Source organism: Ambystoma mexicanum, chromosome 2q (genome assembly GCF_040938575.1).
Source record: "Ambystoma mexicanum isolate Mex_15411 chromosome 2q, UKY_AmexF1_1, whole genome shotgun sequence".
Taxonomy (NCBI): Eukaryota; Metazoa; Chordata; class Amphibia; order Caudata; family Ambystomatidae; genus Ambystoma; species Ambystoma mexicanum.
In genome coordinates, this window is record NC_090924.1 from 937959537 (window position 1) to 937974754 (window position 15218).

The 15218-nt window shown below is 45.2% G+C and overlaps 1 protein-coding gene across 1 annotated transcript in view; it reads right to left on the reverse strand.

Moving 5' to 3' along the window:
• Positions 1-15218, reverse strand: part of CPVL (carboxypeptidase vitellogenic like) — a 1072295-nt gene that overhangs the window by 468839 nt on the left and 588238 nt on the right. The window contains exon 10 of the mRNA XM_069648246.1: positions 1661-1759. Coding sequence (XP_069504347.1) covers positions 1661-1759 — 99 coding nt within the window. The remainder of the gene's footprint in view (positions 1-1660; positions 1760-15218) is intronic.

The following is a 15218-nucleotide window of genomic DNA, read 5'->3' on the forward strand; positions in this document are numbered from 1 at the left end:
ACAGGTGTTGACAATAAATCTTGAATTAAAACTTATTCTATATATAAATTAAGTGTCAAAGAACCAATGTACTAGATAACAGATTGTGTATGGGACGATTTTGTCTAAGTTAAGATTTTTAGAATGTAGTCTGAAATATGATATATAATTTTTTTATTGATGTTTTTTACAATATAATAAATTGATATTTTTTATAAAAATTGGTAGTAGTATGTTACAATTTAATAGACAATAATACATATGATTGGCCCAACAAGAAAGGTGACTGGTAAGCAAGGGACCCGGTAAACAAATTAGTTGTATTTATGGTTCTCATTAAAAAGAATTCTACTCACCAACTTTAGCATTGTTAATAGTCGGTAAACTCCACGGGGGCAAGCTATATAAATCCTGTAATTCAATTGCACCACAATTTCCCATGACTGAATATCAAACCGACTTGAAAAATCGACCCTGGGAGTGTTGGTCAACATCACACAGCACACATGATGCTGAAGTGGTGTATAATGAGAAGAGGTAAACAAGGCATTACAGAGGTAGCCGAGAAGCGGACCAAGAACCAAGCAGGTTTCAGTGCTGAATTGGTGCATACATGTATTACGTGTGTTGAAAAACAACGAATAGGCATATGAGCATCTTTGTTGTTAGTCAAGTAGAACGCAGTGTCTCTAAAGTTTGTAGAGAAGAGATTTCGTTCTGCTGCGTTTTCATGGACTAGGTCATAGTTTGGCTCCCCAAAGATATGCATGAATTGCCTGGCTATATGAAATGGAAAATAGTAGTTTTAGATTTTATGAAACAGAACAGAAAAACACAAATAATGTACTTGTTGGCTTGGCTTTTTCGTGCCGCTTTATGGAACAAAGACATGCTGAGCAGCACCATTGGGGTGAACCATTAATCCTGTCTTGAAGGAATGAAATCCACTGAGATCCGACTGTATGATGTGTAGAAATGCTTTTAAGCCATATGTACACAATGTTTTGCCAGCCAAAGAAAAACTCAAATAACTGGAGGAATTAAGAAACAGACTCTGGAAGAATAAATGAAGTGAGAACGCCCATGTGAAAAGTGCCAAGCATAGAAGGGAAAGGCTTAAAGTGCTCTGGATAAGACATTGCACACTTGTATTCCCAGACAAAGTGCAATGGCTCGGGCTGCTGCCAAGCTTCAATTAGATGAATTGGTCAACAGAGAACAGTGGGAGCAGCTGCAACTCAAGTGTCTATTACCGTGAAAAGAAGAGTAGAGGGAAAGATATGAAGAAGGCCTATTCTTGCCACCAAGTGTGCGCTTTAAACCCCCCAGTGTTCTTGGACTTGTGATGCACGAGGAAAGGAATGCAGATCCTGCCTGGGATATTATGCATTCCACGAATCCAAGCAGGATCATGTTTCATAATAGAAAATAACAGTTTTACAAGATGAGAAATGCGCACCCCTTTCATGTAGCTATGGAAAGAAACGTGAGCGTTATTGCTTTTATTACAAACATATATATGGTTTGAATCAAGTATTTCCTCAGCGTTGAAAATAGAATTACAATATGTGCTTTCTCTGTCTTCATTCCAAGATTCACACCTTGAGCACTGTAAACGGTACAAAGTATGAACAATCTGCGTAAATGCTCAAGGGCTGTGACATCACAAAGCTTACTTTACCTGGCACCGCAAGAAGTTAAAGTAGTTGGTGCATCCTGTAATATTCTGGAAGAAGGAAGGATACTCCGAAAGGTCACCATTCAATAATGCATCAAAAACCTGAAATGGAGAATCACAATTAACACTTGGGCACATCAAATATTTCTATCATTTCCATATAAAGCACAAAAGTGGGGTGGGGAAATCCGAAAGCAAAAAAGTAGTAAAGCTCTATTCATTCTACTTAAATCCATATGCTAAGAAACAGACGTTTGTACACTTCCGTTTAGCTAAACAACGCTTTATACCTGATGTTCGAGCCTTTGAGGCATAATCTGCGGGGCAATACCCTTGAAACGTTTCTGCCAAGTGAGCATGTTTGAAAACCTTGGATTCTAAACGAGGATACCAACTTTTCAAAACAAAATGTATAAAGGCAATTATAGCAGTTTAAAATAAATGGTAACTGTTTCAACAACGATCTAATGAGTTCGATCTTCCTCAAAAACACAGCCAGATCTGTTAACTCAAATATACTTGATAACTTTTGAAATACATGAACATGTTTTGGGGGCAGACGTTATTTGGAGTGGTTTAAAGGCTAGTTAATGAAAGTTTTTTTTTTAAGAAGTCTGTCATGTTTTAGGATCATTTCTTGGTGAAAGACAAGCCTACAGGTTCAGAGACTTTTTAAAATTTGTGAATGTAGGCATGCTCTGGATTCCATCTCTAGATGCTTGCTGCCTAGGAGCTGTTCAGGGCATTTAGCACAGCCAGGCAATGCTTCTTTAGCAATAGAAATGCACTGTATTAAAAGTTACCCGATTTATTAGTGTTTTGCAGGTGGACCACTGCAAGCAGTTACCTCGAAGCTTCAACTGGACACTCCCCAGACGAGGTAACTACTTTGGGCGGCGACGGTGAGGTGATGGCTGTGATTGGCCGAGGCCCTTCACTTAGCTGGCCTATCGCATGCTAGCAGGCCGCATCCAAAGGCGCACTACTGGCCCCGACTACCATCCATTTGTTCTCCTCCCAGATGGTCTCTGAAGCAGCTGCGTGAGTGCAGCTGGGCCCTTCCATGGCCTCCGAGTGCCTTCCTGCACTGGGCTCTCACATCACCACGCTTGCTTGCGCACTATTGCTAACTTATTTCGTGATTGTGCCTCATATCTGCTGCTTTCATCACGCTCCAAGAACCATGTATTTGCAACCTGGCAACATGGGCTAGGCACCATGTATTTCCCTATTGCTGTAATCTTGCATCTGTAAGCTGCTGCCGCAGTGCAACATGGGGTAGGCACCATGCATTTGCCTATTGCTGGACTCTTGCATTTGTGTGCTGCTGCCGCCCTGCAACATTTTGGGGTAGGCACCATGTATATGCCCTCTGATTTAACTCTGTATCTGGGTGTTGCTGCCGCCCTGCAACATGGGGTCAAGCTCTATGGATGTGATCACCATGCACTTTTTCTCTTCCACTTTGCATATGATGTATTACCTCTGCACGTTCCATAATGCCTGTAATACAACTTTGACACTTCCTATGCTGTAACCGAGGCACTGAAACCAATCTCGTAAGCTTAAGCGCCTAGATACCTCTGGGTTTTTTCGCGCTATACAAATAAACATACAAACATACAGTCAAAAAGCCTCCACAGTATAACTGGGCAGTAGGAGTACATCTAGAGTAAATCACACGGTTAAACACTATATTTTATTAATTACCTGTTGCTGTCGTCAACGTCTTAATATGGACAATCCTTTTGACAATAGACTTCCTTTCTGCAATCCTGATCTAGGGTCGCCTTCATGGATCTACAAAGGCCTTCGTATCAGAAAACATTTCTTAACCCCTTCTAAATCGCACAAACCCTACTGCTGCTGCATGTCACCCGCTTTCCTATCCAGCCCGCCAAGGAACAGAGCAGAGAAGTCTTTTGGCGAAATGGAACATAAAATAGCAATGGAGAGAGTCTGGATGTTCAACTGATTTAATCTGGAAGTGGAAGCGATACATTTTTGGAGTCTAAGGCCGTGCTGAAGAAACAGCCCAGATTGGGTAAGGAGATCAAATGGAAAGGATGTTAAAAAGGGGTGGAGCATGGGCATGGCACTGGAGGCCAGGCGAGATTACTTTCGCTTCCAAATTACTGAACATTTTATAATGCATCGAACACTGGAGACCAGTCTCTAGGCACGGGACGGGGATTCAAACCTATGTTGCTATGCATTGTTTCACCTCCAAGACAAACACGGCTCCCGAGCTATCCTCAGAGCCCTCTGCAGCAATCTCACTTTATCACTGAACACTCAATTCGAACCTTGCTTTCGGATAATATCTAAAATAGCATCTTCAAAGGGTATTGTAAAGCCTTTCCCCTGTCTAATGAAATACAGAGCGGAGATGAGTAACAGTTGGGCATGGGAAGGCCGTAAGCAGGGTCCCTCTGTTCTTAACACTGAAGTTCAGACACCCATTGACAGCTATGATCAATGAAAAGCGATCAATTGCCAAACTGGTAAAGCTTCAAAGAATTTGGAGGAACTCCGCCATCTCAAAAAGCACCACCATTAGACTGAACAAAGTAAAAGTTGTAGACAGTCAAAAATGAGCCTGAAAATTCTTCACAGTGCCGAGCTGAAGGCTTGTACAGGCAATATGCACAAATCTCATTGTCATAAAATCCTTCATGAGGGAAATTATCACCCTGAAATTATTTTATGCGCTTTAGGGTCCAGCATACGTGGAAGATCACCTACCACACTCCAGAGAGCTCTACCAAAAATCAGTCAAATGTCGTCTGTATTACAATCAAAATAATGGAGCATCAGTGTGCCTGCTAATCCCAGGGCCCCTCTTATGCTTCTTCCTTGTGTGCTGTTCTTTCCTTTTTATAATTAATACTTAATACCAGAAATTGGTTTCCAAGCACAGGATTGAGATTCAAATCTGAGTTTTGCGATTTTGTCTTGCTTCCAAGACATTTGCGTTGCCCCTGAGCTATTTGCCCTCAACATACTACTGATGTGAGATGCATTGCCATGCTTCCTTTCTCTGCTCTCCCAGCATCTATTGAGAACAAGCTCAGCAGTATCAAACTTACAGAGTATACCATCAATGCTATCCCTGTAAGGGCTATTCAAGCCTTGTGTGGTAGATTTGTTGCACAGCTTCCTAGAAGAGGGACTTGTCCTTACTGCCTTTAAGAGGGGACACTCAGAAACCTGAAGGTGTCTCACCAGCTAGTCCCCAGGGATCTGTCATCCAGGTGGCCAGGACATGGCCATCGCATTTGGATCCAGTTCCTGGGGGTGGACCAGTGCGGGAGGATCACCTGTATGGGGGTGGGCACTTAGGGGAGTGGAAGTGGGACCTGGATTGCGAGACGTGGTATCCCCTTCCTTGTAACACCTTTTCCTCATCCTACCAGGTGGGATACTTAGGAACTCAACCCCTCCACCCCACTTTCCTGAGACAAACATTTTCTCACGTACAGCTAGCTCACTGTGAGAGAAAACGGACACCCGAGCCGTATACCTGACATGTCCCAGCACAATGGTCAGGCAGAGTGAGGCAATTACTGATTACACACACCTGACTTCCATTACACTTCCCCACATGGATGAAAGGCGAAGTACGAAAGCACAATGAGCAAGGCAAAGCACATGAGGAAGCAGGAGTCCAAGATGGCAGTTTAATATGAGGAGATAGACGGCAAGACCAGAGAGGGTTGCAAGGAGGGAAGTGCCCTTGACCTTTTCAGAAAAAGACTGTTACTTTCAAGAGTCTTCGGGAATAAGAAACATAAGAACTGGAATTAAAGCTGAAGAAACCTGCTTTGTGTGTCGAGATACCCAGGGCTCTCGCACATCGATAGCCAAGGTGGGGAGGAGCGGGTGCTGCCGTGGTACTGTCCTTGGCTCCTACAATAAAGCAGCGCCGGTATAGTGGGCACAGGTGGTGAGTCGGGAGACTGATACCGGACCGGTCTGTGTTAGAACCAAGGTTGCAAGCGGCAACATTGTATGAAGAAATCTGAAGAGAACAGTGTGTGAACTGTATGTGATGAGCGACACAAATATTATTGAACTGCAGACGAGTGACTGAACTTTTGAAGCCAAGATAGATACCATAAACAGGTCCGGCGCCACATGGGTGCTCATTCAAAGGTATCTGTTAGGTATCCAACGGAGAGTTGGCAAATGTGAAAAGGAATTCTGAAATCAAAGTGGTCCTGCAACAGGTCAAGCTAAACCCTGTGCACATTTGAAAGTCTTCGATAGTTAATACAACGAAATTGGTCCAAACCCAGCTGAGGGAGACTAATTGTGTAAGAGGAAGGATCTGAGCCCTGCTGCGGGGGATCCAGGGTGAAGAGTGAATCACGTGAATTGAGTACTTGTAAGGGGAAAATAACTATTTGTTTTGTTACATCAGGCCCTCTGAATCAAGAGACTAATAAGCAAAGAGACTTGGGCACAGAAGGCCCCGATGCTGGTAATTGAACTGTGTCCTTGTGCCGAAGAAGCTAGAGTGTGCTACGCTTGAGTGACCTGCCTAGCCCCGTGCTGAAAGGGTCCTGAACAGCCTGACATATCATTTTTGAACACATTTCTTTTTCATAACATTTATCCCTGCGCTACTTATATTTAGGAGGTACGGATTGGCAATATTGTTTTTTTAGTATAGGCCTTTTTATTTTGACGAGACTCCACTAGGACTGTATTATTATTTGATGGTCGTAGCTTTCTCCCATCTGTAGATTTAGGATTAGATAGGTGTTTATCATACCCTTGAACTGTGTGCTCATCTTACTATTACTACCATGCCTTCCTTACATCACTTATCAAGACCCTCTAGAAGAATCCCACCATCGACCTTGTCATTCTGGTGCATTCGGCCTCATCACTATCGTTCCATATTTAGCCAAGAGTCTGAAAAGGTACGTTGTAAGTCAGGTTCCACATTAGTTGTATGCAATCTTTACTTGATGATCCTTTTATAAACTACCATTGAGCTTTGTGCAACATAAGTTTCTAAAGTGATCTTGCTGGCTTCCCACCCTCCCTGCATCCTTGTTCCTCTCTTAATTCTTCGGAAGATACCCTTCACACTGCCCCCTTTTCTCATTCACCCCTTCCCCCACTAGATCCTGTATGGCCATATCCAGGAGACATCACAAAGGCTCCACCACTCTACTCGCTCCCCCATTCACTCCCCTACCCATTGTAGTCACCCTCTCCATCCAAATCCTCCCCACACCTGCTTTGAGACCTTTCGGATCCTGGCATTACAAAATGGATGCTTCTCACTCATTACATGCATAACATTTATTGCAAAATACAGCAGGAATGATTCAACCTTCACCCCTTTCAGTCAGCATTCAGGCCCTTGCAGGGAACAAAACCTGCTTTCATAGAGGTGTAAGAGAATACAATGGAGAGGGCAGATTAGGTTTATGTAGTGCTCCTGGATATCTCTGTGGCCTGCAGTATGATTGACTGTTCAAATCTATGGGCTTGGTAGTGCTTCGCTGGTACTCCTTCCTGACCGTCTATGGTGGGCATGAGAGGTTTGGCGTGTCATGTAGCAGTGACAATGAGGTATGCCACAGGGCACTCAACTATTGTGCTTACCTTCCAACATGTACACCGGCTAATCCTATATTATTTCTTCCTTTGAGGTGGATGGAGTGCAAACAAAACTATGATCTATCTCATGGTGGATGTCAGTCTGCACCAATTGAAATCCCTGTGGCAGTGTCTCATTGCAGTGGAGAGGGGGATTTATGAGGGCAAACTGGTCCAGCTAAACACGAGAGAGAGAGAGAGATACTATCCACACGTACCAGCATTCTCAATAGAAGCACTTCACTGCATCACTTTTCTCCATCCACCTAGGGGGAATGAAAAAGTCAAGATCCAAGGTGTTTGGCTGGATTGCAACCATAGCATGTTTTCTTAGGTGCCAGTCCCAGTAAATGGCATTTTCTGTCAGCTACATCAACTGAAGCACATTATTTGCTTCTTTCTTGCTTTGGAACTCTTGAAGTTTGTGCCGTAACTAATTCAGCACTAGACTATTGCAATGCCTTCTATGTGGGCCTTCCAGACAGAGTAGTCAATTGGCTCCAGACAGTTTAAATGCAATTCTGGTCATGATAAATGGTGCTATCAAAAGGGACCACATCTTAGTTATGATACATTCAATGCACCTATAAGCTCCTTGCAGGAGAGGCCTCTAGTTATCACTATGATGAGCTCACCTGTTGCTGTCCTAGTCACCCTTAAACATTATCTGATAAAAAAAAAAACGAGTAATAGTCCTGAAATTCCAAATTGCAAACACTGGAGTCAGCTTTTTTGTTCAGGGTCCCCTCTTGCCCAGATTGTGGAGTAGCGCGCCCCAGGATCTGTGTTGAAGGACTGATTTTTTTGAGCTTTTATGAAGGAACTTCGATCATGGTCCTCCTTGGGTTTAAATTCCTGGGTTGTGGCAGTCACTCATCTTTCCTGCCCACTGTCGGATTAAAGTGATAAGTCCAGCACATGGTCACATTTAGTTCACAGGTTTTTGCCCTATCAAATGTCACTCATTTATTGACAAGTTACTTCTCACACCTAGTATCAAATCCTTCATAATTCATAGTATTAAATCAATGCATACATGGACAGTGCAAGCCCGAAGCAAGTATGATGCATGGTAGAAGCTTGCCTTGCATAGTCAAAAGGCCGGAATTGCAACCCAGATACGTGCAGTTTGTGACGTCACAGCTCTTTCTTTAGTTTTGGTTGAAAGGTGGCAAAGCCAACGTTGGCAAATTATTTATATGGGCTTTCCGATTTGAGTAAGACTACAAAGTAGTTACTTGCCTGTTCCTTCCTGTAAAGCATTCATCCAATCAGGTTTGTGTCCGACCCTTAAAAGCCAGTGTCCTTTACATCCTGATTGGTACAAATGTTCTAGGCACTCAATCAAAGCACTACCACTCGTCTCTCCACCCTTTCCCAGCCTGATACTTTTAAATAAGTCACCCCCTGCTATCAGACATATCACTCTCTCAAACTTCTACTTGCTCAAAGACAGACATTGATGTAATCCATCTGTGTGACACCTGCTGGGCCACCTTTGATTATACACATGCAAAAGTCAAGTATTGGCAATGCCAACAGTTTGAGCTTTTGTGTAGAGATGGGAAAGGCACTTTTCAGGCACAGCAACAGTGGTATTAACTGGCCATTGATTGTAGCAGGTGCAAAATGGTGTGAGTACCTGGACATCCAATTACCGTGCCTGGAAAATGCTGAATGACTATGCACAAGCCAGAACTGATTGATTTGCCAATTCTTGTCTTAAAAAGAGAACTTCTGTGAAGGACACACAAAGTGCTTATATATCGAGTCATTTTCATTACACCAGTAGCAGGTTTACAATGCCAAATAAGTCATTAACTCTCCGAATACCGCTTTGAGAAAAACAATGGCAGGCACTTTGAGTGCAAAGTTTGATAGCAAGGCCTGAATAACGTGAGCTCAAAGAGTTACCATGAGGAGGTGTTTTGGGCGTTTAGAGGCAGCAGCTGGGTGGGAATGGCCATAGGGATTAGCATGGCCATGGTCAATCGATGGATGGGCATAATCCAAACAAAACCTACAGGCTGTGTGTCCTTCCTCATATGCCATTCCTACCCATCTGTACTCTAATGCAATAGTTTCGGCTCATTGGTGTCACAAGAGATTTTGTCATTGACGTTGGCAGAGATTGAATCTGAGTTATGATGAAGTTATAGGCTAAAGGATTTAGAATTGTTCAAATTAATGCATTTCATTCTGGTCAATTTATGCATATTATTTCTGCTGTGTATAGTCTTTTATGGGCTTGTGCAATTTTTTTCCCTGTATATTCGTAGTTTATTTTCTGATGCTTATTAATCTGTTTAGAATCACTTGCTGTGTATATGGTCCAGTGGTAACCGCAAAGTATTGCATCTTGTCTTTGGAGGATCGAAAGGGGACGTCGGCATAGGCGTGTCTGTAACACTATCTGTACTGTGACGTGTAGTGCACCCAAAATCCCTCACGCTCCAACTTTCCTTCGATTGTATTTTATCTGCCATGAGGGACCCCAAGGCTTATCGTGAATGAGTACATAAAAGAGAGAAAGTAGTAAGATGTCTATGTTCCTTCCACCCGAGCGGGGAGGAAGGGTGAGCGCATGTGAATCTAAGCAGATACAATCATCAGAAATGCTATTATGGTGAGTAATGCATGTCTTCTGATGCTTGTTAATCTGCTTAGAATTACACACTGTGCATAGACTAGCGAGCAGTACCCGGAGTTGGAGGTGGGTTGTGAGAAGGAACAGTAGTGAAAAGATGTCTTAGTACTGCTTGTCCCACCTGAGAATCAGACCTAGAATGAGCGTCTAGGCAATAGTGTTTTGTAAAGGTGTGTACAGAACTCCAGGTTGCCGCTTTGCAAATGGACTCTAGGGGAACATTTGCAATGAGTGCTATGGAAGCCCCAGTGCCTCGAGTAGAATGTGCTCTAGGCTTGAAGGGCAGTTCTCTCTTAGCAAGAGAGAAACAAAGACTTAGATACAGGATCACCTTCTCCGTCAGCTGCCGCTGAAATTAAAAATGGGTGTTGTTTTCCTCTGTGGTTTTGTTCTTTCCAGGTAAAACATGACTGCTCTGCGCACATCTAATGTGTCTAGGCTTCTTTCAGCCATGTTAGTGGGGTTTTGGATGAAAGTGGGTAGTTCACGTGGAACTTGGAAATAAACGTATGCGCAAATCGAGGATGAGTGCGCAGAACAATAACAGAAGGGTCTAGTACTGAGATGGCTTGTAGTTCACTAACCCTTCTTATAGAAGTGATAGCCACTAAGAAGGCTGTCTTATAGGGAAGGTCTTTTAGACTCGCCTTGTGCATAGGCTCAAAGGGGGACCCCATGAGTCCAGTCAGAACCACATTTTAGTCCCATCCGGGATCTAGGTTTGAAATGGGAGGGATGTAACATCTTAAACCGTTCCATGAAAGCCTTCATAACTGGTATTTTACACCACAACGCTCTTTGTTGTGACTTAGTGTAGGCTGAGAGAGCAGCCAAGTGAACCTTTAGTGAATTAAAGACTAGGCCTGAATCCAGTAAGTGGGTCAGGTATAATACAATGTGAGTAGGAGAGAAGTCAATGGGATTGACGCACTTGGCATTACACCAGATAAAGTGTTTCCATTTAGCGGAATAGCAGTAGCGGGTGTTGGGTTTCCTCGCTTCCCTTTGTATGTCCATGCATCTCTGAGGGCGTTTAAGGTGTCCGAACTCTATGACCTCAGGAGCCAGGACACCAAGTTCCGGGTTTGCGGGCATGGGTGAAGCGTTTCTCCCCTGTCCTGTGATAACATGTTGTACGGGCAGGGCAGTTTCATAGGAGTGGAGAGGGACATCTCCATTATATAAGAGAACCAGGGTTGGCGGGACCAGTGGGTGCCACCAATTTCATGGTGACTGGTTCCTGGTTCATCTTGTTGAATAAGAGAGTCGAGGGGGGAGGGGGGTCTGCATAACCAAATTTCCCTGACCATGTTATCCAGAGCCCGTTCCCCTTGGAGCGATTCTGTGGGTACATGGAGGCGTAATCTTGGCATTGAGCGTTCTCCAGAGTTGCAAACAAGTCTATCTCTGGGAAGCCCCATTTGAGAAAACATTAGAGACAATGTCTTTGTGAAGGCGCCATTCGTACTCAAAGGGCAGTGGGAAATCTCTGCTGAGCACGTCTGCCAGAAGATTGAGTTCCCCCTGAACGTGTTGGGACAACAGGAACATCCTGCGTTTGAGAGCCCATATCCAAATGTTTTGGGGCAGCTTGGATAGCCCTGGAGAGTGTGCGCTCCCTTGTTTGTTCAGGTAGTATATGGCTGTGGTGCGGTCTGTCAAGATCAGGACGGTCTTTCCCTCTAACTGTGTCTGAAAGGCCTTCAGTGCTTTGAATACCGCTAATAGCTCCAATAGATTTATGTGGTTGGACGCTACTTGTGAGGACCACACGCTGTGCGCCGTCTACTGAAGCAGGTGAGTCCCCCCACCCTGTGAGATATGCGTGGATTGTGAGAGTGGGTTCTACTGCGAGGGTGGTGAAGGTCTTCCCCTTCAAGAGGTTTTCCCCCTGACCACCACTGCAGAGAGAGAACGAGGGCTGGCAAGACAACTACCAGATCTTCCCATTGTCCGCTGGCCTGACACCAATGGCTGTTGAGCGACTCTTGCATGGGACGCATGAGCAGACGCACATGAGGAACTAAGTAAATGCAGGACACCATCATTCCTAACAGTCCCATGGCCTTGCGTACCGTCACTTCCCGACTGGCTACATACTGGATCTGAAACAGCATGTTTTGAACCCTCTCGGAGGGGAAGACGAGGCCGTCTCTTGTCCGAATTAGAGCCCCTAGAAACTGTTTGTCTTGACTGGGGTCTTGGCTGGATTTCTTCTTGATGGAGAATCCCAGGCTGAATAAGAGGTCTGTTGTCTTCCGAGTGTTCAGTAGGCATGTTTCGTAGGACTCCCCTGTTATGAGCCAGTCGTCGAGGTAAGGGTTAACCAGGATGGATAGTACCTTTGTAAACACCCTCGGTGCCGAGGCAATGCCGAAGGGGAGTACTTTGAACTGATAGTGCTTGTCCTCTATCATGAACCTTAGGTATTTTATGTGCGCTGGCAACACAAATATGAAAGTATGCATCTTTCATGTCTAGTGTTGCCATGTAATCCCCCCGTTTCAACAGAGGGATTACTTCCTGTAAAGTGACCATACAAAACTTTTGAGGTTTGACAAACTTGTTCGGTGGGCGCAAGTCTACCACAGGGTGCATTGGTGAGATCCTTTTTGGGTACAAGGAAGTACACTGAATAAATACCCTCGTCTACCTGTAGAATAGGGATGTCTTCTATGGCGTCCTTTCCTAGAAGGGTCCGCACCTCTTGCAGTAGGATTTACAGGTAGTCCGCATCAGGCATCTTGATCTTGGCGGTCTGAATTGGGGTGGTCGGGTAAATTCTATACAGTACCCATGGGCAACCATTTTGAGTACCTACTGGTCTGTTATCCCTTCCGATGCAGTAAGGAAAGATGTTATACGCCCCCCGACCAGGGTTGCATGGGAGGGGACCTGAATCCTTAGGTCATTTCTGACCAGAGGCTGGAGTACACTGGGATTGGAACCTCGTCCTCTACCCTTCCTACGCTGCTGTCGTCTGGGTTGATAAGTAGTGGAGATATTAGACCCCTGTCCCGAATTCCAGTTGTTTCCTGTATTGTACTGGTCTGGGAAAAACAAGACTGCCCACGAAAGGACCAGAAGGAGCCGCTCCCTCTTTGAGGGGAGGGTTTCTGGGTAATTTGTTGAAGGGATTCAAGTGTTTCATGTTCTTTTTTAGCTGTTTCAAGAGCATCGTCCACGGCCTTGCCAATCAGGTTGGTCTCCTCAATGGGTTTGTTAATCAGTGCTGCTTGGGTCTCTGGCTTGAAACAGGAGTTCCTCAGCCATGCAGGTCTCTTGAGCAAGATACCTTTGCCAAGGTTCTCCCCGCTGTCTTGGCAGCGTCCAAAGTGTTTTTGAGCACATTCTGGTTCACCTGCTTGCCTTCGGAAATGATGGTGAGCAATTTGGTCCTTGTAGGTTCTGGCACTTCCTGAAAGCCTTCTTGTAGAAGATTCCAATGGACGTCCGCATAGCTGGCCAATAGAGTGGTGTTATTGGCTATACGGGTGGTAAATGCAGCAGCCGTCGTTATTATCTTCCCCAGTGCATTACGTCTCTTGGATTCCTTATCGGGTGGTGCCTCTCCTGTAGACAGGGGAACACCAACCCGTTTTCTAGTAGTGGCAACCACTAACGAATCCGAAGTGGAATGACCCTTGATATAGGCAGGGTAGGACAGAGAAGGCCAAACAGCTTCTCCACCCTAGGGTTCACCGCCCTGGTCTGGGCCGGCATCAACAAAGAAGGTGCCAACCTGCTCTTGATTGAGTTCAACAAGAGGATGGCCTGGCTAGCCGGTGGTTTTTCTTTGATGATATCCTCCATAAAATCAGAATCATGTAAGGCCTCCTGAGTGGCGATCTGAAAATGGTCAGCCGCCTTCTTTAAGTTGGCTTTGAACGCTATCTGGTCATCCACTGGGGAGGCTTGCCGAGCCGAAGTGGAGGGGGGGAATCTAAGCACAGGACATAAGGGTCCTGGGTGGGAGTAGGTGACGTCCATGGTTGAGCATCAATCTGACGGCTGTTCTCCCAATTGTCCATAAGACCTGTCTGATCATCCACATTGTAGTTTTCCAGAAAGGTGCCATCTTCATCCTGATCATAAGTGTCCATAACATCCTCATCAGTGAGGACACAAGTAAACTCCTCATGTGGATCATCTAAGGTCCTTTGAAACTTAGATGCAGGAGTAGAAGGAAAGTCTTCGAGGTCTCTTGGGAACAAGGGCCTCAGAATAAGACATTTTTCTAAACTGTCTATACATCCCTCAAATGTATTTCTCCCTAGTCCATGAGGATGACCCAGAGGGGTCGAGGGGAGAAAGGGTTCATCTTCCCTGTGGCGTTGAGAATTTTCCCCTATTGTGCCTGACAAAGGCACAGGACTCTCAATGTAGTCCTGGCGGAGTTTGGGGCGCTGTGGCATGTCCTTCGACACGTCTCTAGGCCGTTCTTTGTGCTTTGCCACCTCCTTCAACCCAACTGCCGAAGTAATCCTTGTGATGCTGTCGGCAATGGTAGGAGAATCCGGGCGGTCTACCGGCTGAACCGGAGGCCGAGCGGTGGATTTCGACACCACCGGATGAACCGTGGGATGAGCGGTGGATTTTGCCGCCATCCGGGCCTTAAGTGGCATCTGCGCATCCACCTGGAGCACCTAGACGTCCGCGTGTCTTAGTGTTAGTGCTCTTTACTTTGGAGTAAGAGTAAGAGTCTATTACCCGGCGCTGTCCGGTAAATGTGGCACGAGGAAAACGTGTTTTGTCTCTTTACAGATGCAGCACATGAAAAATATGGAGAGTCACAAAAGGATGCCTCTGGTGGTAAATCAGGTACGTCTATGGTGGTAAAAATTATATTTGTTGGTTCCATCGGCTCACCTTGTGGTTTTCTTTTGTCTCCTAGGTGCCGAAATTCGGCGAAGAAATGATGGAGGCAGCGCCGACCCGAAGGATGCTGTGAAGACTGGTGAGTATGGCGCGGCGCTGCAGCTGGAGGTGGGGCACGTGCAGAAATGATGTTCTTTACAGGTCCGGAGACCAGATGGATCCAGAATCAGGTGTGGAATAGAAATAAGTTCGTTTTCTAACCTTGTCCCTTTCTTTCCTCTTTGTTTTAGGAGCTCCGGATTCGAGGAGGGCGTGGCAGAAGACTGGATGCAGGCTGCAGGCAGGGTGAGTATTACGCTGCTGGAGGAATAACGCGAAGCGTGTGCTGCTGGTCGGGCGTGGTTTAAATAGTCTCAAAAGTAGTCCCAGGTAAGAAGTCCCTATAACCACACCCGAGTAAAAAATAGTCCCTGTAGAAAA